This window comes from Falco cherrug, chromosome 7 (genome assembly GCF_023634085.1).
Source record: "Falco cherrug isolate bFalChe1 chromosome 7, bFalChe1.pri, whole genome shotgun sequence".
In the NCBI taxonomy this organism is placed as follows: domain Eukaryota; kingdom Metazoa; phylum Chordata; class Aves; order Falconiformes; family Falconidae; genus Falco; species Falco cherrug.
In genome coordinates, this window is record NC_073703.1 from 61,714,840 (window position 1) to 61,740,607 (window position 25,768).

Here is a 25,768-nt window from a genome sequence, read left to right on the forward strand (position 1 = left end):
TTGCAGAGCAATTGTCAGTAATGTAACTGTTGGTGATAACCTTGGAATTCATCCTGAGAACATCTCTGCAACAAAGCACCAGAAGAGATTTAATTTTATTAACTTTCAGTGCTCAGAAAGATTGAAACACGTTTTTGCAGGGAGATTATCTTGATATCCTGTAGTTAAAAGGAGCTTAACTTCAAACAGCAAAAAGTCCTCTCTTGAGGACTGTTAAACATTTTTCTTTTAACAATTTGGGGATGAGGGAGAAAAATAGTCACTGACCAAGTAATGGCTACTCATAATATGGCAGAAGCTTTTTGATGGAGGATGGTATGTGTGTCTCTGATGTTGTTTTCACTGGCTTGTCTTAGGTGCCACAGTTTGACATGGTGCATACACTAAAAGACCTGTTACAGCAATGGCCAGTCAGTAGTTAAACTAATTTGAAATGCATCTTGGCACAGTAAACAGTGGAAAAGTATCTATTTGGTGGTGTATATTAACTCTTAAATACGGGATTTGTTTTTTCTTAAATCAGGAAATTATTTTTTCCTTTATTTTGCCATTTTCTCTGGCAAAGATAAACCCTGCGTTCTTCGGAAAGTTCAAGTGTTATTAGGGACTGACTGAAATCTGGCAAGTTCAGGGGAGTGCGTGTGTGCTCCATTCAGCAGTACTGTACTAGGAAACAAAATCATGTTCTGTTAGACCAGAACCCCCTTGGTTTTATCAATGGTTGAATCCATTGTGCTCATTCCTATTTAAAATGCAGCACTTGGATTAAAGTGGTACGTTAAGATTTTTTGTAATTTAAAAACCAGTTGTCATAACCATTGTGTTTTCTATTTGAAACAACAAAATAAAGTCAGGAAAGCTGAATAGTATAATTAAGCATTGTAGAAACGTGTACTAAAGAGGCTGATGGCGGGAGACATCCTGTCCCCTTATAATAAGCCAGTGTCCTGTGTTTCATACTGCTGCCCCTTGTTTCCAGTCAAGAAATAGAGTATTACTGTGGCCTTGCATTGACGAAAGACTGAACATTAAGGCTTCTTTGGCCAAAGGAGGTTGATGTACAGTGTCTGGGTGTGTGGTTCTTACTGAGCATTAGTAGGACCTGACTTGGGTACTGTTTTCTGTACCACTCAGTGCATTAAAGCTGCTTCACGGAGTAGGGTTCGTTTGTACTGAGCCATTGCCTAATGGCCCCGTTCATATCACCCGAGCAGTTCTGATTTTCTCCAGTACCTCTTCTCGCCTCACATTGCCACTCCTGCTTCAGTCTCCGAGGTGCTCTGGGAAACCACCCGAACGTACCCTTGGGAAGTGAAGGGGGGAGAAAATAAAGGAGAGTTATTCCTTGGAGGTGTTCCCTTGTTCCTGGTTGTTCTTGGTGGTTTACTTCCCGAGGCATCTCCTTTCTCCTCTTGAATTCGTGTGAAGTAGCTTCTCTCATGGTTTTGTATTGCCTTTTGAGATACTTCAAAGGATGCTCCTTTTTTAAATTCAGGGGACCAGCAAAGCCTTGCTTGGCAGGGGTGAAGAAGCATCTTGCTGGGCTTTGTCAGAGAGCAGAGGTTTCCATGAAGCTGAACTTAAAGTGCTTCCAACGTACCAAACTGGTTTTTAATTGCGGTCGGGGAACAGTGGAAATAGAACCTCTGTGTCTGCCAAGCCTCAGATGTTCCCTACATGTGTGTTGCCACAAACGTGTTGCAATACTCTGTGTCTGAGTTAGTTCTGTCACGTTGAAGTTCAGCTGGTCTTTTCACTCTTAAATGTTCCAGGGGCTCTTGTAGCTTCTTGCGTACAGCCGCGCAGCAGGTCCGTTTGTCCTGCACGCTGTGTTGAATGCTTTTTCATCTTGTCACCTCATTATGAAGGATTGTACAGAACCTCATCAATGCCATTATTTGCACCTGTGGCAACAAGCTTTTCCAGCACTTTTCTTGACTTCCTCAACTGAACAAACTCCAAAATGATTGTTGTTAGCCTGTCTGCCAACTGAGTGCATAATCATCGAGCTGGATGCACAACGAGGTGCTTTTGTGCAGGCAGGATAGCAAGCTGGTTTTGCTTACATTTTTACCTTGGCAGGACATTTTCCATGCCCGCTGCCAAAAATATATAGCATCTGGCTTTTTTCAGCCTGCCCAACTTGAGGTTCTGGCTTGACAGATGATTTCTTGCTGCCACTGATTTGTAGAGGCTGTGCTTGGAAAACACCAAAGTCCTGTAGCTTGCGTACGTGCGTACTGAGGCTGTCCCAATGAATCCCTATAGCCATATTATTTACAGTCATATTGGTTGTCCTGTACAGATAGCTATTAAATAAGATCACAGAAAATGCTTACTGTCACAGTGTTTAGCAACAAGTTATAAACACATAGGGAACTGATGGAGTTAATGGGTTTCATGTAATAAAAGCTGACACTCTTAATTGCTGCTTTCTACTACCTCTACAGAGATCTTGCCTGAGTACAACAGACCGTAACTATAAACATGTTTTAGGTGACTATGAAATTTGAGTTTGCCCTTTCACAGAAGTGAAAGCCTACAGCTCCTTCCCCATTAAGACTGGAATCTGCTTTTCTCCTTCTCCTTTTTATTACATGGCTTGTTTTTAATTTCTTTTCAAAGAGAGATACAGCCTCTTTCCTTAGTGAAGAGGATAGTGTAGGTATGCCCGTTAAGTTCTAACTTTCCTTTAAGTTCCTGTGTGGAAGTATCTCAATTTGTCTGGAGGTTGCAGTGCTTTCTCTGTGGCAGCAAAGACACCACAGGTGTGCAAAGGGCAGCTCCTCCTCGTCTTCCTGGCCAGTCCTTCCTAAAGAGTCTGTCCACTGCAGCGCTCCAGTTGTGCAAGCCATCCACTGCCTCTCTGGGGATCCCAACAAGATCCCAGCCCTGCAGCTGCACACAGGTCTCCATTTCCGTGTGTTCATGCCCCATGCTGCGTGCCTTAGTGTGCAGGCACTTCAGAGAGACTTCCTTGCTCATGCAAATGCTTGGGGTGACCCCACTTGAGCCCTGTTTTGTTGGTTTTGTGTTCCTCGTCATTCATGCCACCCCAGGTGCTTTCCTTGTCAGCCTGTCCCTTGCTGCCTCAGAGCTGCGGTAGCTCTTCCTCCCTCACGGTTCCTAGTTTTGTTCCTCAGATGCAATTCCAAATGGCAATTTGTATGCAGTTGTAAGTACTGGGAAGTGGTCCCTTGCTCAGGGACCACTTTGAAGGTTTGGTTTTAAATAGTCTTTTGCAGCTTTCTCGTTATTGTAATGAGGGGCTACTTGGATAACCCACTTCTCTTCTAGGGCTGATGGAATTCAGAACATTATGGAAAGGTCTTTCTAGCTATAGGAGTTACCTTGGGATTGAGGTGGATGCTTGTCATTTCCCAAGTCTGGGAGCAGGAAACAAAACTCAATGAAACAGATTCTCCCAGATATAAACTGTCGTTATATTTATATCTTAGGGTGATACTTTGCTTCATGCATGTCTGGTCTGGACTTACTTTAAAGCAAGAATATTGTGGTAGCTGGCAAACGGGAAGCATTGCAGATCTTTCTTCTCAATCTGTTTGAGCTTTTTTATGTATTAGTAAGAGCCATGAACAAACACTTCTATGTATTCATACTACTATTGTTCTTACAGACAACGCTCACATGGGGCCCCTACTTGTGGTTTCACATGCTGCGAGTTGCCACATCAACCTTATCAGGTATTGCTTTATGTAATTTTTGGGTAAGCCAGTAGTGGAATATTGAAAGTCATGTTCACAGACCATAAATCATCTTTGTGAGCTACTGGTCATTTTTTTCAAAACTATGAATGAACCTGTATTTTAACGTGTAGAGACATATTCTCTTGCCTTAGACACTTTTTTTTTTTTTTTTACTTTCAATCAACAACTCTTGAATGGAAGAACAAACAGGAAACACCCTTTTGCTGAACACTTTTTTCCCCCCTTTTCCTCCATTAGCGCTGGCAAGGGAGTGTATCAGCTTTCTATTTGGTTTTGTATGGAAGCGTTTTGTGTGACATTATCTGAAAAGAATGCTGTTTGGAGTAACTAAACTGACAGTTTTTATGAAGACAACTAATAATTATCCCATCTAGTTGTGTGCATTACAGCAGACTTCTGAGGTTACAAAATAAAAATAAGGCTGTTGTCAAGAGTCTTAAACTCATTGCATAGAAGTTTATTTGGCGTGTGGACCTCACAAAATTCTGCCAAGTTTTAAAAATACTTGTCCCAGTCTATGTTCCTCCCAAGGTGTAAAGTACCTTTATTGGTTTTTTTGACAAATGTGGTGTTTCTGTCATTGTATATCTAATTTTGTGTATTTTTAAAAAAACTATAGGCAGTTTATTTTATTAACTAACTTATCCTTACTTTTAGAAGTGCTTTTTCTCTAATGTACAGTGTAATTCCATTCCTTGTCATATCTGTTCTTCATGCACAAAGATACTGCTTTCCTTTTTTCAGAAGTCTTTTATTAATTTGAAGATTAGTACTTCCTTCTTCCCACTTCAGTTTTGCTTCTTACATTTGTAATTCGAACTGGTCTTCTGCACAGAGCTCTAGACGCCAGCATATCTGTAAAGTTAGTTATTGTGAATATTCATTGAAGCAGTCAATTGCCAACTTCGAATTTGTTTTCCTTGAAGACAACTAACTCCTTTGCGTCCTCGGCAGATTTGTAATTTGAAGTGCAATATATTTGGCTTCCTGCTTGCCTTTACTCAAGCAGCAGTGCTGTAGCCATCACCCTGGTAGAGACTGACTGACACAAACCCCTGGTTCCACACTTGTGATGCTGCATTACCTGTTCTAGCAGAGCAGCGCTGCGTGTAGCCTCCAGCTTGAAAGCTGAGACAGCTGAAAACCTAAATATTTTATTAATCCATTAGGATGCAACACAGAACATTGTTAAAACTCCTACTGACTTGAAGTATGCATGTATCAATAAATAACTCTCTAGTTCACTGGGTCCGTTAGACTGAAGTGCCAGTGCAATTGGTAGCCATGTATTTTTGTCTAACCTTACTTGTCAGTTCCAAGTTCAGTTAAAGGCTTATCCTTTAACTGATCCCCTAGCAAAACAAACCGGGGTTCAAAGCTGAAACCAGTAGAATTCAAACGAATGCCGCCACCATCTATATTTTCGTTGACTTCCATGTTCTTCTCCTTTCATTCATTCTTTATCTTAAAGGACAACTACTGGTATATTGGGCTAATAATTACATACAAGTAGATTAGCCTAGCAGGTTTTGGTTTTGTCTTTTGTGTGAAGTAGGACTATGGAAAACCATTCAGGAAAGATGAGGATACCTTTTAAAATAAAACTGTGCTTAAGAATTTTCTTCTAGATACTAATCATATGTAAACCTCTCTTTATTTTTTTTTAGTGTGTGATTTCCTGGGAGAAAAGATTGCATCTGTGCTGGGGATAAGCACACCAAAATACCAATATGCCATTGATGAGTATTACAGAATGAAGAGAGAGGTATGTGTGTGAGATAGGGCTCTTACCTTCCTTTTCTCCAACTTGCCTTCCCTGGTATTTTAAAAAAAAAAAGAAATTAATTTGTATTCCAGCATTAAAATGAGGGTTTAGAACCCCTATTTCAGTTTGCCTTCAGTTTTCATTTGACAAACAATTAATGCCTGCCTATACATCAGCCTTTTCTCGCCAGTTTATCAGTTAGAACGGGCTAGGTCCCGCTTGTACAATGCATTTTCAAGTCAAGTGTGAGGAAGTTGGATGGAGCACTGGGCACTGCAAAGGGGTGGCTGCTAGGAGTATACTTCCAACTCTTAAAACCTGTTCAACAAAGTGTCAAGGGTAAAGGTTACCATTTGTTCTAAACTATAACTGGAAATGATGATAGGTAGTCAGTGCTTTATGCAAAAAAAAGCCTTAATAATTTTTATTTGAAAGAGAGAGGAAACCTATTTAAAGCTTTACTATGATTTTTTAATTTTTGATAGCTTTTTATTATTGAGCTGAAAAAGCTTTAGAGAAGGTAGACCTATTGCTGTTGACTAAAAAGTGCTTGTCTAGACACATGATTTTTTTTGGTGTTTATTTAACACAGTTTAATCCTCACTTTGGGTGATTTTATTTTATTTTTTCTCCATAAAAGGAATTCTGGAATATACCTCATTTTATTACCAACTAATGCCTGTTTTTTAGTGGAGCAGACATCCTTGCCTCCTAATAGGAACTGGTATACTCTTATGGAAAGACTTCAATTGAATGTAAGTAAGTGGTAAACAGTAGCTTACAAATCCAGTTATCTATTTTTAGGAGGAAGAGGAGGAACAGGAAAACAAGATGTCGGAAGAAGCAGAAAGACAGCATCAGGAACAGCAGAACAAGCCCCAGGCTGAAGCTCCTGTCCGGACAGACCAGCCTGAAGCAACAGCATGCACTTCATTTGTGAATGTAAACTTTGAAAACGAGGGAGATGGCCAGTCTGTTGGGGAAAACAAACAAGATGTAGTTCCTGTCCCTCCTTAAGTGTAAAGGTCTGTATAATGTAGGAAATAGGAAGTGTCAGGTGTCACAATCTGGCTATAAGAAGCAGGAAAAATAGGATTATACTTGTTCAGTGAAATAACAACTTCTAGCATTCTTATTGATCAGGAGAGAGCTAGGCAGTATCTGTTCAGTCTGTCTGCCTAATAAAGGCTGAGGTGTTCTGCCAAACTGGCACTTCAGTTAAAATGAAAATTGCACTACAAACATTTGGTCTAAAATTGAATGTGTGAGCTAATTTCTGTGGAAAGAAGTAAAAATGTCTTTTCCTTGAATTGCTGTGTCTGTAACCCCTGTGGATTGCAGATGCAGTGCTGCTTCCTACTTCTAAAACACCTATTTCTGATTTGCACATTGTTTGCAACTTGGCTCTCTGTGAATAGATTAATAGGAATCAATACCCTGTAACTCAAGTCATTATAATAGTGTCTTATTTCCCCTATTTATTGTCACTATTGTATGCATGTATTTTTTTTCTGTTGTTGTTTAACACGAGATAATGTTAGATTTAATGTTAATTAGATTTAAGGGTCCACTGACTTTTTTTTTTTTAAATTAAAGAAAAACATTAAAGGAGGCTGTAAACACCCTTAAGAACTTACTGACAAGTACCAGCACTTTTGGAGGCTGACAGTGCTCAGCTGTTCCATTCAGTGCTGCAGCCAAGTACAGAACTAGCATCAGTGTAAGATGTTCTCACTCCCAAGTCCAAAAACAAAGAGATCCACCTGCTTGAATACTTCATATTGCTCCCAGCAGTCTGGGAAACAAACTAAGGTCTTGCTAAATTATACTGAATGCACCAGACACTGCCTACATTACCAGTCTAGAACTATGAAAACTTTTTTGGACATAGTTTACCTGAGTCAGTGTACTTGATTAACCTAAACAGAGTACTTGTTTAGTGTTAAATTACCAGTAAGGGATGTGCCATTGCAAGTGTAACCCCTTTAGCACAGAATACATGAATAACTAGAAATCACAAAACCAAACTTATGATTCTTTTTCTTAAATAAACAAAACTTCGTTGCAGTCCTGCAACAACAGTAACTTTTTTTTTTTGTCTAAGTGAAATGCAGGTAGCTCCAAAGCTTTTAAATAGCCCCAAATACCAATTAAGGTTATTTTAACTGCAATGACTGTCATTTTGCTGTGGCTTGTAAAAGGTGACTCATTTACTTTGTGACAATCAGATGTCAGTGCCCCAGTCACTTTTGTTACAGAACTATTATAGATAAAGGAGCAGAGAATCTGTACTAGTTACCATGTAAAACATTACTTCAGTGAAATTTTGTGCTGGGTATCGTCATATGTCCCTGGCCTTGGTCCCACTACCAACTGAGGAGCCTGACGTAACACCGGAGGCTGGCTGACTTGGCTATTAGTTTCCAGCGTTCAATTATATATTTCAGACAACCCTCTGCCTGTAGAGCACAACTTCCCTCTCCTCTCATCTGCCCTTACCATTCCAGCACTACAGAAGGTCTTATGAGGAGGATTCATCAGCTCTATTCCATCCGTTTTGATACTCTGTTCTTTGCCTCTTTTTGAATTGTAAGACAGAGGGTGCTGACAGCTGTGTAAAGTCATTCCTCAGCCCAAAACACCTGCAAGGGAGAGTTGGTTCAACACCTGGGGAACACACAGAAAAGCAGCTTGTTGAGAGTTCTTATACTGTCAGAGGTAGAAAGCCTCATGTAGCTCAAGGGTAAAACCTTTACAGCTGAAGGATATTTTGCTTTTCTGCCAAGACATTAGTGTCAGTTGTGTTGGTTTCCCCTCCCCCTATTATCTGTTGCATCAGAAATGGTCTCACTGCCTTGGGTTTAAACTTCTTTGTATAAAATACTGTATTACTCACTGTGCCTTAACTTAATCCTTCCTTCAGTTTTTTGCAAACTGTATGAAAGTGGTTACTTTCATAATGGTTTAATTTTTCTGTAAATGCATTAATTGGTTATTTTATATTTAATATAATTTTTGAACTGGAAGTTGGCTATGGCTTTTCTTTTAAAATTGTGTGGTCATTGAAACTTTTATGTCTGCACACAGGTGCACGTGCCTGTTCATAGCTTCCATCTACTGAGTCACACATCCTGCTGGAATGTTCAAGTGCTGAAATTCAAAATACTATACTATCTCCACCCCTTCCTTACAATCTCATGTAGTAGTTTTTAGCATATTCAGTGTGTTCAGCACTACTCAGATCAATAAATAATGCAGGATTGCAACCACCTCTGGCCTGGAGCTATTGTAATTTCATCGGGAAGATGAAACATTTCTACAGCTGTGTTAAAGAGTAAGAGTTTCACTGCTTTAACTACTGCTGTAGCTCAGCTGTACAGTTAAGTTAGCAATATAAAATACTTGCACAGGAGGTTCAGTTGGTGAAAACCTTTATACAAGTGTTTGGACTAGCTTTAAATAGACCTAAAGCTAGTGCGGTTTTATTTTTGTTAATAAACCTCTTAAGAATTAGGTAACTACTCATCAGTTAAGTAGTTATTTACTTACCCTTTCTGTTAGACACATAAAGCTGGACATACATGTAGAACAAAAAGGCTGAAAGTCTTTACCTCTTACTGAAGACTTCTGCCTTTACAACAGAATGCTCATACAGAACGCGGTGGGAGGCTTGGGATGGCCAAGTGGATACAGGCCAGTGCTGAAGATACCAAGAACCACATCTTTACTTTCACGATAAATTCACATTTAGAAAGGCATATTCAAATAAGGATAGGGCTTGGTACACAGGGATAAAGTCCAAAAATATTTATTACAAAAGGTAGTTTTTACGTCTTAAACACTTGCTTTTTTGGTTTCAGAAACGAGTTCTGCAATTCTGGTATGTACCGCATTTTATATTGTAGGGGGAGGAAAGGTCCAGAGGGGAGTAAGATGGAAGAGCCATTGGTTCAGATAATGAACATTTCCAGCTTCCAACAGTTAATGCATCAAATTGAGAGATCCCTATGGATACAGTCTGCTCCTGTTCAAAGTCACGTATCATCAACATCAGCAGTGTTGTCATTATCGCTGGCCACAAGGACCTCTCTGTTCTCATATGTCCAGAACCCATTCAGATCAATTAGAATGCTGGTAACAGTGTCTCCTTGACTGCTATTGATCAAGTCTTGAAGGGAGATTTTGTACGGATCCTTTGGCTTCACCATATCAAAGATTTCGTCCTATGAAAGAAAAGTCAAATTGGGGAAACTCCCCCCCCCCCCCCCCCATTAATGATAATAATAACAGAATAATGGCTACTTTATGCCATATACAGAATGATCTTTGGGTAACGGTGACACCCACACCAAGTTACCAAAAAAAAAAAAAAAAAAAAAAAAGCACATTAAAAAAAGCACTGTTCAGTCCCAAATCATATAAGATACAAAGAACAGTTGGCTACCAATAGTAGCAATGTGCTCAGCTCCCGCATCTTAATAATTGGCTTTCCTGGGGAGGCTTTGGCCTCAAATTGGCAACATGAAACTCAATTTGCTTGTATGAGCAAGTTTTACAGAAGCTCTTGTATTTATTTAAGCACTAAAACTGCTAAATGTAAAGTAGGCAGTAACAAAGTGTTTTATAGACAGGTTTTTAGTCACCAGTCTTCCCCCACCTCTAAGGGATGATCCTGAACCATAGAATAGACATAATGAGTATCTTCAGGTGTGAGAAACAGCAACGTGTATTTAACAGGTATTTTTGTCTGTTAGTAAGGAAACCACTATAACAGCTGCATACCAGATTTCTTACAGAGCAACTGCTGAACAGAAAGATATTTTCAAGCCTGTGAGTAGGACAAATCAGATCATCTCTGCTACTCTGCACATAAATATATGACCTAGAAACTATGATGTAAGTACATTATGAAATGCTTATTCAAGTATTTCACATAGTACTCTATTCAGTAAAACTAACCTTGACATCCTGAAAAGAAACCGGTTCTTGTCCATGGATTTTCATTTGTTCCTGAATAGCCTAGAAAAAACACCCAGAAAAGTTATGAATAGGTAGTGCAGTATCACACTAATACTATATGAAACTTTTTAGTGCTTCTGCATCTTAAGCTGTATTGCCCTGTAACAAAACATTCATGTTACAGCTTGCAATCAACTCTTCCACAAGTGAGGCTGGGGTGACTTAAGGCATCATCAATGCTACGCATCTCTGGCTTCACAGTTCTTAGTCAGTATGGTAAGAATCCAACTTCCATTATGACCAGTGTTTGCGCACACTGCAAATGGGATATGCAGCCACTTGAATATTATCACTCAACACTCAAAGCTTAAGATAGTAATACACTCAAACCAGAAGGTTCAGTTTGCTGACAAAGTGTGAGATACAGGCTAGGGAAAGAGAAGGGAAGAGACCAACCAGCAGACAGACAAAGCAGTGTGGCTACTCACACTTTCCAGGATTTTGAAAATGGAGCTTATATTCTAGTTGATCAAACAACATCATGAAGGAGACTATGGATTTGTCTATTTGAGTATCTGTCCACACATGCAAGGGTCCCCCCAGTTCATGCCGTAAGCGGACATTTCTCACTTTGAGCAAAACAGGATTCCCTATTAGTTCTTTTAATGTGGTACTATTTAAACAGCTGCATCACCAAACCTCTGCCTGCAAGCAACAACTATGAACAAAACTGTTTCACTAGTGTAAGTTGCATAGCCTTGTCAGCACAGCTGGATCAGCACAGCCTCTGTACGTGCAGACCTACCCACCTTACGCTAGCAGAAAAGCAATTGTTCACAGACTCAAAAGGAACTGTTCTGATTAAAGGAAAACTTGGAACATTCAATTTCCAAAAGTTTAAAGGAGGGACACATTTTGGATACGATCAAGCACCTGCTGTAGTCCCAAGACATAGAATAAGTATGTAACTGGAGACGTGCACGAAAATAGCTATGCCACAGCACCTCATACAGAATTACCTTGTTAAATTGCTCTTGTGTTAGAATTACTTTAGTGCTACAAAACCACTAAATTTGATGCTTTTGTAAAACTATATTAACATTTTACTAAAATCAGAGTCAGAGACAGTTGATATGGCCCCTGGCCTCCCTCCTCCTACTGCCATGAGAACAGAAGCAGAGAAAGCGGTGGGAATGGTGAGCTGTAAAAGCAGGGAGAAAGGATGAGTCATGGCTTAATTTCCCTAGGACCTGACCCTGTATTGCCAAGTTCTGGCCTGACAGCTGCCCATCAAGTGTATAACACAGCTACAACTGCTAAACAAAGTTCATGGTGAAGTTCAAAAGGCACATGCAAAAATCCTGCCTGCACCTGCAGCAGAATAACCCCATACAGCAGTATGCTCTAGGGGCCAGCTGGCTAGAAGCAACTTGGCAGGAAAGGTGCTGGAGGTCTCAGTGCACAAGAAATTAAACATTACTTGCAGGGTTCCCTGGTAGTGATGAAGACAGATAAAATACTGGGCTGCATTAGGACAAGCATAACTAGCAGGTTCAGGGAGGTGATCATTCCTCATGACTCAACATTTGGATGCAATACTCCAGATGCAGCCTTACAGCTTTGGGCTCGCCTTTATGAGACACTGGCAAACCAGTGGGAACCCACAGAGGGCTGTCAGGATGACTGGGGAGGCTAAAGCACAGCAAAGCTGAGAGGAGAGGCTTGAGACAGGGATTCATTCACCTAGAAAACAGAAGGCTGCAAGTGGTAGAGGAAATCTAATTACTGTCTTCAACTACCTAGCAGGTTGTGAGAGACAACAGGGCAAAACTCTTCTTGGAGAGACACAGTGAAAGGGCAAGAGGCAGTGGACACTGACTGCCACAAGAGGTATTCCAATTGGGCAAAGATGAAAGAAAGGGTGAGTCAGACACTGGAAGACATTTCTCAAAGAGGCCACAGTCTCCCTCCTTGGAGATACCCAAAACTGTCTAGGAGAAGGCCCTGAGCAACTTGACCTAACCATGAAGCTGACCCTGCTTCTGAGCAGACAGTGGGAGATGGTGACCTCCAAAAGCCCATTCTACCCTATGTTATTTGATGGTTCCAAGGCACTAAAAGAAAAAAAAAGTTGTGGTTTGGGGTTTTTTTGTTTGGTTTGGGTGTTGGTTCTTTTTTGTTAAAAACAAATCAAGAAAAAAAAAGGAAAAGAAAAAAATAAACCCTTCTTTTTTAGAAAAGGTCGTCCAGGTAAGAAGTCTTATTTTTACAGAATGGTTGTAGTCATATCAAAGTTCATGTTCAACTAGAGACTTATTACAATATAGAAATAATGTGGATATAAGATTATGTCTTGAGCAGGCCTGAATGCTTTACTTAACGAGCTGAATGAAATACATACCTTGTTAGTCATATGCTTAAAGTATGACAAAGTACAAGGGCATTGTTTATTTTTACAGTTACAATACAAAGATCCACAAAAAGAATACAGAAAATTCAAGTGCTTGTCCCTGTGTCTGAATAGGTATCGCTGAAGGAATTTTGTATGTGAAAAAAGCATCACACTCAAAACTCAGGCTAAACCATTCACAGCAAAGATACCACTTTATTGCATCATATTTCCCCTCCCAAGATACCTCAGGTATGTATTTAAAAAACAAACACACACCCCCCCAAGGCAAAACAACAAAACATCTGCTCCCCCAAAAAACCAAAACCACCACAAGCCAGAACAAAAAAAACCCACTCACACACAAAACACAATTTTGAGGAATACTTCACAAGCCTTAGGTTAATTTTAACAGCAACCAAAAAAAAATATAAGCTTATTTTACGTCTGTTTTGGGAGTAACAGATAAAAATACAGAATATAAAAAAAATGCAAGAAGCTTTCTGCAATCAACACATTGAATGAAAAATCCCACAGCTGTACAGACCCATCACTGCCTTTCATTATTTTCATCTCTTCTACTGAATTTTAGGACTACAGTGGAAATTAAAACCATGGCCAATGACCAGTTAGAACCGTAAGAGATTTTAATAGGTAATCATTAGGCAACTTTGGACAATTTCAATTAAAAAAGAAAATATTTTTCCTAAACAAAAAAACCCAGTTAATTTCACCTGCAGATAAAATGTCGAAAATACTTTTTGAATTCTTTCCAAGTTTTGGAATATTATTTTTTTAATATTTTAAATCTTCTTAGAAGTAGTTACCAGTTTCCCAGTGGACAGTAGTAATTTAAAGTGATTTCCTGCAGATCTGCATGCAGAAGCACACAGGCTATAACACTATAAACACAGAAAATGGCCTACCTGTACAAAAAGACTTACCCTAAAGAAATAATTAAGGGAAAAGACATTCAGGTATCCTTTGTTCTCTATATCAAGCAGTTTGAAAATATATTGCAGAGCTGCAGGCTCCTTTCTGTTTTCTAATGCAAGCACAAAGTCCAGGTAGGTTTTATAGTCCTAAAAGTAGATACAATCATGTTTATTACAGTCTTCTTTCAAAATTGATTTTGCAAGCAGGAACTCTATAATTGGCAACTATTTCATTGTAGGGGATCACTCTATTTTCTGAAAAAGACAACATGAAACAGAAAATGGCTCCTACCACCAACATGAACAGAAAGTTAAGTTTTTAATGATTGCTGACAATAGGAATACCTGCCATTTTACAAGTAAAATAGATTCCAAGCATAAATCCAAATTAAACATGCTATATACACTTTTTAAACAATGTTTAATACATCTTTAGAGTGCTGCATGTACACAACTAGTGAAGAAAAGCCATATAAAAGGGTTTAATTACCACAAATTATATGCCCAGTGGCAGTAAGCCTACCGGTACCAAACAGTGAACTATGCAGCCAATCAAAGTATATAATCCTCAGACCAGAGTAGGTAGTTTGGAAAATCATGTGGTAGAAGCTTTAGTAGACATCACAAATATGTATCACACTTTTTCATCAGTACTGATTCTTGGTTTCCCAGTCAAGGTATAGTTGTGACAAGGACAGAAATCCTTCAGTCCCATGTATATAATAACCCCGTCTACCTTAAACACCAGAGTTGTGCTGCCATTCAGAAGGAACTCGCAAGGATGGAAAAAAATGGGCTGACAGGAGCCTCATCAAATTCAACATAGGAAACACAAAATCCTGCATTTTGGGAGGAACAACCCCATGTACCAGTACATGCTGGGGACTGACTGGTCAGAAATCAGTTTTGCACAGATGGACTGGGAAGTCCTGATGGGTAACAAAATTGAACACGTGCCAGCAATGTGCCCTTGCAGCAAAGGCTGCTGACAGCATCCTGAGCTTCACCAGGAACAGCTTTGCTGGCAAATGGAAGAAGGTGACCTTGTCCTCTACTCAGCACTGCTTAGACCACGTGCAAGCACTGGATCCTGTTCTGGTCTCCCCTGAACAAGAGAGAGGTGGACTTACTGCAGCACGTCCAGTAAAGAGCAACTAAGAGTGTTCCTCATGACCTCAATGATTCTGTGACTCTACAAAAAACTGCTAAGGCAGCAGGAGAAATGCATAGTGAATTTGCAGTTTATCACTTTTAGAGTTCAGTTATCTGAATGCAGGCAACAGGAGCAGCAATATATTAAGTAAAGCTTTCAAAATAAACATAGATACAAATTTTTATTTTAACTTTAGTTAGATTTCCCATTTTTCACAGGTATGGAAAACTTACAACAAAACCACTCTTGTCTTCATGAAGAAGTGGACAGGTTAGCTAACTTGCACTAGTCTCAAATGTACCACTTCTCTTTGGTTCTCCTTAAAGAAGTACATGTACCTAAAAAGCACTGCTACATCTATGTATTTTTTCAACATGTCCTTTATGTTAACGAAATGTACAAGCAGCTTTATTCTAGGCTGTCTGGATTTTATATCTCTTCTGCTTTTCCAGAGAAGCAACTTGTCTTTAAGCCATGTCGCAATCACTTTGGTGTTAAGAAAATTAATTTTCTAATCTGCAGCATGGTCATTTGTGTGCACAATGATAAACAAAAGTTACTTTAAATCAAGCTACTTTTTATTTTAAAGATATTGATTATGAGACATTTCCAATCTCAATAAGCCAAACCTTTTATACTGTGAAAAAAAAGGAGATATGTGATTACCATTTCACCGTCATAAGTTAAGCATTCCTGAAAGACACGATCCAAAAATATGTTGGTCAGAGTGCCTGTGCCGTATCGAGACAATTCTTCTTTGCTGAGCATGCCATTGTGATCTTTGTCAAGGTTTAAGTACTGGCCTAGGGAGAAGATACAGAGGGCAAAATATAATATACCTGTATCAGCAAAGAACTGTTTCAACAGAGAAAGAAAATTTAGTGCTTTTTAAACATTTATTTAATTTTCATCATAAAGTTAATGCAGTTAAGTGGGAATATGCTAGATCCACAATAATATTCATAGAGCATCATAAATGAGCACAGAGCATGGAGGGAGGGGAAGTGGGATTCCCATAAGGTGATAATAGTTCTACCCTAAGGTAACGGCTCAAAAGTAAAGGCTGGGTATAAACAGATAGGAGCAGAAGGTTAAGACTGTATTTTTAACAGATCTGCTGTAAGCATGAAAAAAGAGCTAAAGGTAACGCAAAAGCATGAATAGAACAGTCAAAATAGAAGGTTACAAAGGAATTTTGCACATCGTGCAACCAGCAAAAATGACAGAGGATAAAACTGGTAAAGAGTAACAGTGGAGAACTGAAACTGTAAAGAAAGTCAGGAAGATATACCATAAGGATGACTATAGGAGTTGGAAGGACAAGTTACCAGGAAGATTTAGAGACAAACTCAGGAAAAATAACACTAAGAATGTGACTAAGTCATTGAAAGCAGAGAGGAGGGGGTGGGGGGTGGAAAGGGGAAAAAAAAAGCACATTCACATATAAAAGGAACCTACCATAAACTCTTAATGCAGAAGGAGCAGAAAACCAATTTGTTTCCTGACTTTCTTTAGAAAGTTCTTCATCCCTTAACTAAGTGAAACATAAAGTTAGAATTCAGAAAGAATAAATTAAAATACAATAGTATCTGCTAAGAGAGCTTTACCTCCAGTAAGTCATCCAGGAAGCTGCAAGCTAAAATATCCTGTATCTTTATCTTCCCTGCAGCAAGAAACGGAAAACACATTTTAACAGTTACCCAGCTACATATCCATTTAACTGTTCTCATTTAGGTAGTTCTACTTAAGAAAGAAGTATTCTGAGCAGAAAGAAAATGCCTTTTTAAAAAACCCAAACCAACCAAAACCAAATTCTAACATCAAGGATAAGGCTGTAATTTAAAAGCTAAAATGAAAATAGCTTTTAAAATGACTGAATAAAACTAGCCTGATATCGGCAGAAGAGGAATTAACCTCAAGCCTTAAAAGCCAGGAAAAAAAAAAAGTGAGCATGCAACATCAACTCAAAATGTAAAATAAAAAAATGCAAAGAAAGCATACTTAAAATATTTTTTGGAGTAAGAGTCTGTTAAGTGATGTGATATTTTTACATCTTCAGAAACTCAGATATGTCACAAAGCTAACGGGACAGAATGCACTTCTGCTGGCATAGCTTTCACTGGGGTGCAGACACTGCACAAAGAGCTGTGCAAAATAATGGCATTATAACTTCACACACCCCCTCTATGTGAATTAACCGGCCTCAAGACACAAGGGGAGAAGTGCCATGGCTTTTACATCAAGCCCACAAAAGACTCATACCAATGACTGTCCTCCATAGATGATTAACAGCACCCCCCTGAATACGATTGAACCCGGTAGCTCTGAAAAATACCTGGGTCTATGTATTGACCCATGGACTGGGATATCAAAACCAGAACTGCTGGAAAAAGTAAATGGTTACAACAGATTGGGAAGAGGTAATTACACCGTGTTTGTAATTACCTCTGCCAGAGGCTACTGCCTACGCAACTCTGATGTTTTCAAGGGGCACAGCTAGATCTTGAAATCACATGCAGTTTGTGACTTAAATCAAGGGCATACAAAAAAGCAAACTATTGTCTGAGAGAGCCACATGTGTAATAAGGATTAGCAGCCATAACTGCAAACCTTGTCTAATGAGTTTACCTGATATATACAAATTTAATCATAAAAGCACATCACAATAACCATTCTTGAGTACTTCCACAGTTCTGTGAATGTTCTGCCAAGCAGCAAAGTTGTTAGTTGCTGTGTTTTCTATTCACCCTAAACACTTATAAAATTAGCTACTGCTAATGATGCATTATGATGGAACAATACCGTATTTTTTAGTTTCTATGAGTTAACACTATAGTACCAGAACTGATGGGTATCTCATAGAAATTCATTAGCTGTAGAAGTAGATTATTAACCCATGTAAAGACTCATGGTCTTCAGTGGAGATTAATCTTCAAATACAAGATTGCTGAACAAAAGCCTACAAGGACAACTACATACTCCTTTGAAAACATAAGTAGCTTTGGTGGAAACATTTAAAAAGTTAAATACTCCCACATATTTAGAATTCTGAAAACATGGACCTACCTGTTCTGAGAGGATCCAGAAAGAAGAAGAACTTCCTAACTGCTGTGCAGACATAGAAGGAGTAAAAAGATTTTTCTAAACCATCCAGTTGTGGCAAAGTAGGGATAAGTTCTAAAATGTAGTTTTCTAAATCCTGCAGAATTTAGAAAGAAAAGAAAATAAACTTGAATCACTACTATTGCTGCACGTTTGCTGTATGCCACCCTGACTTTCAAGCATATTTTGTGAAAAATACAATCCTGCAACAATGCAGGAAAGAGCAGAAAAGCAGGCAGAAAAGCTTCTGTCTCTGTGCAAGAAATCCTAGGTCATATACACGTACATGTGATACCATGACTGAAACAGTTTACAAATAAAGCAGAACATTAACAAAGCAGATGATGTTTACATGTAAATATAAACGCATTCAACTGTACCTTTTTCAAATACCAATGCGTAAGTCCTAATTGGATTATCCTATTGCTGAATATTCTTGAATAGATCTTTTTTTAAGTAGAGTGGTAACTACAACCTTCTTATTTATTTTATAGTATTAACCCTTGTTAGAACAGGAGAATAATTCATTGAGGACCACTCTACCCATCCTTTTCTGTGATTTCTACTATATCCTACTAAATCTAGAAAAGTGCTAGTGACATGAAACCGTGGAATCTACGATTTCTTTTTCAGAGCATTACCTGTATATTAAAAAGGCTAGCAGCATTCTTGCCACCAAATCTCTAGAATACAGAGACTGCTACTTCATTGAAACAAGCGTGTCCACCCCCAACCTAGTTTATGATACAAGCTTTTACAAGATAAGACTGGAAGAAAACTGGAGCCTTTCTGATGCTCTGTCATTTGAGTAAAGACAGACACTAAGTTAATCAAAAATTTACTTACTGATTCTCTGAGGTAGCCCTGTCCTGCCACGTCATATAAACTGAGACCTATTCTTGTCTGATGAAGCCATACTGCAAAACAGAAAACAGAATTACAGTGCAAGAAACCTAGGGGTCTTCTGAGGCCTCACCAAAATCTGAAGTTGTTCTAAAGGCCACAAGGCACTGCTGGATGTTAAATGCCTCTCAGTATTACCCATTTTTCTGAGATTTAAGCAAAGCCATGATATGTACCAGCCCTGCTTCGAAACACAGTTTCAGTCTCTAAGTTGGTAAGAGTCACTGGTGATATATGGTGCGCTGTGGCCAAGACTGCCTTATAATGGACAGATGTGAGAAACAGCTGAGCAGACAGCACATTTTCTGTGGTATGCAGAATCGTACGGATTCTCTCTTGCTGACCTAGAGAGATGTGTGGCAGCACATTTTCAGTGCATTAGAACCAGCTGTACAGTGTCATACACAGACTGCTTGTCAGATGGCTACAGCCCCTTATGCACCATGAGACGCTGCAGCTACAGCCAAAGGTCCTGCTCTCTCTTCTGAGTTACAGCAGGACAAATAGAATAGCACAAGCATCCATTTTTGCAGTGAGAAGGGGCATCAATCAGACAATCTATTGTCTGTACACGCTTGTACAGGGACAACATGCTTGAGGCCATTGTTAAAGCACAGTAACAGAAATAGCGTACAGATTAGGCATAAAAACTATTACTCACACACTCAATGTTAAATTTAACATTAATTTTATGAAGACACAGTTTAAAAGTTCCTCCTACAAAATATGAGCTTTCTTCATACCAGTATTAATCTCTTCAAGGTGTTTGTCAAGGTAGACTGAGTATCACTCAGAGATGACAAGAGGTTATACGGTGAGGCTGTTTCTTCATTGGCTGAAGTTTAAGTTTAAGGGTAAGTGCACCACACACCCTGAAGTGATTCAAGACACTTCTACTAGGCTTGACTTGTTTTGACAAAGCCAACAGACTTGATCACCTTGCTGCCTGAAGGGGGGAGCATTACTGGAGGCAGATGGTGCTTTGGGAAATGCTTTGCCATTATCCAGTTACTAACTTCACCATTCTCTTGTGACCTCCCAAAGGACTTTGTGGATCATTAAGAAAAGGGAAGAAGGGCTGTAATCCAGGGACTGTAGGAAATACTCCAGCTGGAGGTAGAAAGGAGAAAGACAGAATGCTACATGTTCTGCACAAGTATATGAATGTGTACATGCAGCTATTCCTAAAACTAACAGGCACATACAAGAAAAAAAACAAAAGCTCATTAATGAGTTCAGCTGGTTAGAGAATACCGTCACATCCCCGAGGCACAGCGGTTTAAGATGTTTTAACCTCAGGGTGATAGGGGCTCTTCCCTGCTGCAGCACCATTCTGGAGGCTGACTGCTCTGCTGCATGAGCTTCAAACTAAGGTGAAATAAACACTGCAGTGCCCCAACTTGGACCAGGTCAAGCAGCTGCAGAGCTGACTCCATCATCTACCACTTTCCTCTCCTGTCAGTGCCACACTGAAGGACATTTAACATTAAATACAGATGGAAATCACTAATTCCAATCTAAAGCCTTTCTTTTCAGTCTTCCTTTAATACCTGGCTCGGTTTTCAGCCCCCATACAGAACGCTGTACAATAGAAATGATCTCAGCTACTGCACAGACTTGCTACTAGGCTAAATTTATTAGGCAATTCCAATGCTGTAAGCTAGAAAACACAAAGACCTTATTCAACTGACCCAAGAGGGACTTGCAAACACACACTGTAATGGAACCTTATGTTGGCCAGAGTCTGAAAATGAAATCTGATTGAGATGGGACATAAAAGAAGGCTTCTTGTCTCTTAGTTTGGTGAGTCTTTTTGGTTTTGTTTGTTGGAGGTTTTTTGGGTTTAAAAAAGGTATCACCATAAATACACAAAACTTAATATTTCTGGGTGAAATAACTGAAATAAAGAGCTCTGAATGAATCTCTGTTGTGCCCATATGGGTAGACCTTTTTGAAATGCATACAGTTTTCACAGACTTCTTCTCAAGTCTCCTACCCTGCAGCTTATAGGTTTGCTGTTTGTTGCAAATGGCCCTATTACTCCTTTCTCGCATAAACTGCCCATCTACTCACCAGTTTCCTGCTCAACACATCTCTCATCTCTTGCACCAAAAAAGCTTAAGTTAAACAAGCTGAGCTGCTCTGGGGAAAGGTGCCATTCTTCCCTCTTGAAGGCTCTACCAGACCTAAGAGCACAGTAGCCAGGGGACAAGGCAATGAGGCAACCTTCCTTTCTCTGAGCCAGCTTCACCTTTTTAAAGAATCTAATCCAGATATTTAAAAAAATAAAATCGCATTTTTCAGCCCAAGTGGTTATTTAGAATGAAAAATAGCTGAAAATATGGTAAAGCTATAGTGACAAGCACAACGACATATTGACATACTTGACAAGCACAGTTAGAAAACGTAGATAACACCACTATGTAGAAGGAAGGAAAAAGAGCAAACAAAGCTATCTGCCGGACAGTCTGATGACAGCGGTTAGGATCACACTTGCCACATAGCTTTACTGTTTTGTTCTTTGCAGTACTGCCTGAATAAAGGAAATCAGAATAACAATACATATATATACACCAAATAGATCAAGAATATCTCAGGCTGACAGAAGACGAAGATTTCAGAGACAGGGTGAACTCCCACCTCCTAGTAAGCAGAAAAAAAATCCCAAGCCTCCAGGAAAACATGATTAGTAATCAAGGGCTAGATCTCACTGCTGTTGAAGAGAACAGCAAGTAACTAATAAAGCTTAAAATAAGTTGTTTTATTTTCAAGGCTCTTATTAACACAGATGAAGCATCAACTAACCTTTTCGCATGACATAATTGAAGAACTGCATGATAGATATCCTCCCATAAGGATCATTATGGAGTAATTTAGCAAAGATCTTAGCTGTGAAGAACTGCCTGCAAAACAAACACAGAGCTACTCCTACACATCGCAGTATACTGCACTCACAGATTCATTTACAGTATCTAGAACCTGTGACACTTTACAATGCTGTTTTAACAATATAGAACGTGTTCTGTGTATGCAACAATGTTAATTTGCTACATTACACCCATCAAGTGGGATCCTGCCAAGTAACAATGGTAAACTCAATAAAAAGCAGCTGCTTTTTCTGCTCATGAGGCTCTGCAGTGATGTGGGAGCTTTGAGAGCTTTCACTCACTTCTCTGTGGTACAACAGATCTGGTAACTTCCAATCTTCTACAACAATATGCACATAAAAGGAACTGCCAGTACTGACACCTGATCTGCTTCCGCCCAAAACTCAATCACAAAGCTACGTGCACAACAGCAGTCGCCAACAGGAGCATAAAAAAAGGAATATTCACTGTATGGTGTACACAGAACATCTGGTAGGAAATCTTCCATCATAAAATATTAGGGAAGGCTGAGCAGTATCACTGGAGACACGATTTCCTCTTCAAATACAAAGTGTGCTGTTTACTGGCCACTAATATCATAAAAATGCCCATGCTGATAAGAATTTCTTCTTCAAAAGGATGCAGTACCCATCTTGCAGACATCTTTATAAAAAATTCCCTCAGAGATGTAGGGCAATACACCTTTGCCAGGATGCAAAGCAACTAGTTTATCAATTACTATACGGACATGACTTTATCCCACCATTAAACTGCTTCCATCTATTTTAGGAACTGAAAGTTACAGCAGCACTTAGGTTTAGCCGAAGTAAGCATATACAAGAGAAGTAAGCCTTACTTGCATTTAGGTCCAGCTTTTTCACCAACTTTCAAGAAGTTCTCATAGTTGATCATTGCTTCTTCCCCAATCATTGGTGATGTCTGATGTTTGTCCAGTAGAAACCATAGATTCTTAAAAAGTGTTTATATTTGGTTAAGAAGGTATCTCTCTAGAGATGTCAATGTGCTTATGACAGAGCATTTAAGAAACGCAGCAAAATGTGGTTTTGCTGCATGGTTATCTCAGTTTATCAGTACACATCATCAGTTCAGCCAGAAAAGCAAGCAAGCAATATTTCCACTGCTCTAAACTGGTGTTAAAACACAGACACACTCTCACTCACTAGGATTTCTAGGATCATGCTCCTTTTGTCTTTGCACTACAGTAAACTCAACCATCTTTGGAGTCTCTCAGTGATACATAAAGAGAATTTATTTCTTCTTGGGCCCACTAGGAAAATTGTTGGAATGTGCTAGAAAACCAGAAGCCGTTGATTTAGTCTTCATATACATCATAATGAGGAAGCTTTGCGCTGACATTACCAGCCCAAGATTGTGCAGCACTTCAGCTTTAGCTAGTAGTTCACAACCAGCCAACATGCCTAAATACAAAGGACCTTAGCACAGAAAAGATTCTGTTGACAGGAGATAATCAAACTCTGCAGAAAGAGAAAGTCTTGTCAGAAGCCATTACGAGACATACAGAAAATATTTTCTTACCTGCAGCTCTTCGTTATCCAACAGCTCCCTACTTTTCCTTTGCAGAAAGACTGCTCTAGATTCTTCTCTTAATTTCTGAAGCAAGACTTCGTCTTCAGCTGGCAGCTAGAACAATTGTGATGTTTTAATTTTCTGTACATGTACAGTGGCAGCATTCAAAAGCTACAAATCTAGCAAGACTCTTAGGTAGTCCTGACTCACACGCTTTGATAAAGCTGTTTACCTGATAGAAAATAATGACTTATCTACCAGAATGCTGCACGGCATCTGCTTCTTCTATAGGGATAGCACTTGCATACTGTCTCAAACTATTTCAGTATCAAAATACTTAAAGCAGGACATCTTTAACATGAGAAACAGAAACCTACTTATACCTGATAAACCACTCAGTAAGCATTTTCCCACATTTGCAAGGCAGGAAGGCTCATGCATAGAAGACACTTACTTCAGTGTTTTTACTCAGGAGGAAGCAGCACTTTCTATTTTGTGGTAGGCCTGGCTCTCAAAAGCATGTCTACTAAACTTGTTTTGGCCAACAAAACAGATGGAAGAACACTTAGTATGAAAGATGTTTATATGCAAAGCTGTACAGCACTACCAGAACTTGGATGGTTGCATAGGTATTCATCAACTGAAACAGGTACTTGAGAACTTAATCGACAGAAACTCATGATTCTAAGGAATATGAGACCATGTGAGATTAGACAGCAGCTGAGTGGCCACATGCAGAAGTGTCAGCAATATCATGATGTTGAACCTGCGCTCCACATTCCCCCATCCCAATCTGATTCACTTTACACATAAGCTGCCGGACCAAGCGCTTTTACCAGATGATGCAAGCAACAGACCTATCTTTAGTCTGCAAGACCAATGACACACCATTTTCATGAAGCAGCCTCCCATCATGTCCCAACAGAAACAGGGAGATATGTATTTGTAACATTGGTATGTCAAAATTTACTTAAAATAAAAAGTTTCTCTGAAAGAGAAAGAAGACTTCCTATCTTCAGTTAACAGCCATGCCTATTGCCTGATTAGCAAACCATTTCATTGCCTTTGATGAGATGCTTACTAATTATTTGAAATGGCTGAAATCTACAATTATACAAAATAGAAAATAATGCTTCGCAATCTACATCATGCAGATTTCAATCTACTTAAGCTACTGAAGCTGTAGTGACCCTTTGAATAAGCACAACTTATTTTATAACACAGAATAGCCTCTTATTGGAGTTTATCTGGATACCTCACTTACCCTGTAGTAAAATCGCGGTATGTTCATATACGATGTATTGCTACTTTTTCTTCCTCCTTTCCATTCCATGTAATATTTTGTGAACAATTCCATTTCTTCATCTTTTAGCTCTTGCTCACTCTTTTTAGCTGATTAACATAGAAAAGAATTTTCATGTTGTACTCCTGAGCTTCAATGTAGGAAGGAACTTGAAAAACGGAGTTAACGCTGAGGGTTATACAGCTAAGCTGTTTAGTAACACAAATACAAGGTGGAAATTGATAGAGCACAGGCCTATTATGTAAATTACATAACAGACATACCAAATATGTCACGTATGAATATCTACAAAGCAGCACTTTCAGTATCTGCACGCGCCTGAGCCTCTGTAAGGGTATGTGATTATAACAGATACATAGCTACGACTGACGGAGCTACAGCATTCCTCGTTTACAGTGTTGTTTACAGCATCGTTTTAGCTACTGCTGACCGCACACAGCAGCACAGAGCCACCTTTTGCTCTGTAACGTCAGGGACACCACCACACGCCAGCAGAGGCTTGCACAAGCTCTCTGCGGGCTCGCTCACGACTACAGTTGCCAGCCGAAGCTGTCGCAGGGGTGTGCATGTACCCCCGCCACCCAGCCCCCACAGCGCCCCTCAGCCCCGCCCGGCTCTCACGACCCCCCAAAACAAGGGCGCTTGTTCCTCCGCAGAGAGCCCGCGGCCTGCCCGGTGCCCCCGCCAGCCCACGCACGGGGAGCTAAAGCAACGAGACAGGCGGCCGCTCGCCCCTGCCCCCGCCGGGCCCGTCACGGGGCTCACCCGCGGGGGCACCCGCCCGCCCCGCCAGGCCGGCCCCGCCTGGGCCCCCCAGCGCTCCGCGACGAGGAGCGCCACTGCCGCCCGGCCCCGGGCACTCACGGACGCGGCGGGCGGCCAGGCGGCCCCGCAGGCTCCGCTGCCAGTCCATCTCCCGGCCGGCGGCCGCTCCCGGCCCCCCACCGGCCGGCCGGGCCCAGGCGCACGCGCGATGCCCCCTGCCCGGCGCGCCTGACCCCGCCAGCGCCGCGCCCGCAGCCGAGATGGCGGAGCGAGCCCATCCGCCCTGACAGGGCGCGCGGCGCAACGTCACGTCCCGCCCCGCCCCTCCCCTCCCGGTGCGACGCGATTGGC

At 40.2% G+C, this 25,768-nt stretch overlaps 2 protein-coding genes across 3 annotated transcripts in view; one reads left to right on the top strand and one right to left on the bottom strand.

Annotated features, from left to right (window-relative positions):
* LOC102047130 (signal recognition particle subunit SRP54) overlaps positions 1-8,519 on the top strand; it is a 32,949-nt gene extending 24,430 nt beyond the window's left edge. The window contains exons 3-5 of one of the 2 annotated variants that reach the window (XM_055717035.1): positions 3,638-3,704; positions 5,396-5,493; positions 6,298-8,519. In XM_055717035.1, the coding sequence (XP_055573010.1) occupies positions 3,638-3,704; positions 5,396-5,493; positions 6,298-6,510 (378 nt within the window). In that variant the 3' untranslated portion in view covers positions 6,511-8,519. The remainder of the gene's footprint in view (positions 1-3,637; positions 3,705-5,395; positions 5,494-6,297) is intronic. The other variant, XM_055717036.1, reaches the window with a different exon arrangement.
* A 766-nt stretch (positions 8,520-9,285) lies between these two features.
* PPP2R3C (protein phosphatase 2 regulatory subunit B''gamma) lies at positions 9,286-25,701 on the bottom strand. Its single transcript, XM_055717037.1, has 13 exons — positions 25,517-25,701; positions 24,614-24,741; positions 23,359-23,463; positions 22,658-22,770; positions 21,740-21,837; positions 18,878-18,948; positions 17,996-18,128; positions 16,537-16,592; positions 16,388-16,463; positions 15,596-15,732; positions 13,786-13,923; positions 10,453-10,512; positions 9,286-9,716 (listed from the first exon to the last, which is right to left on the bottom strand). Exons 1-13 carry the CDS (start codon positions 25,563-25,565, stop codon positions 9,528-9,530), a joined length of 1,353 nt encoding a protein of 450 aa, XP_055573012.1. The 5' UTR covers positions 25,566-25,701; the 3' UTR covers positions 9,286-9,527.
* Positions 25,702-25,768: the final 67 nt, after the last annotated feature.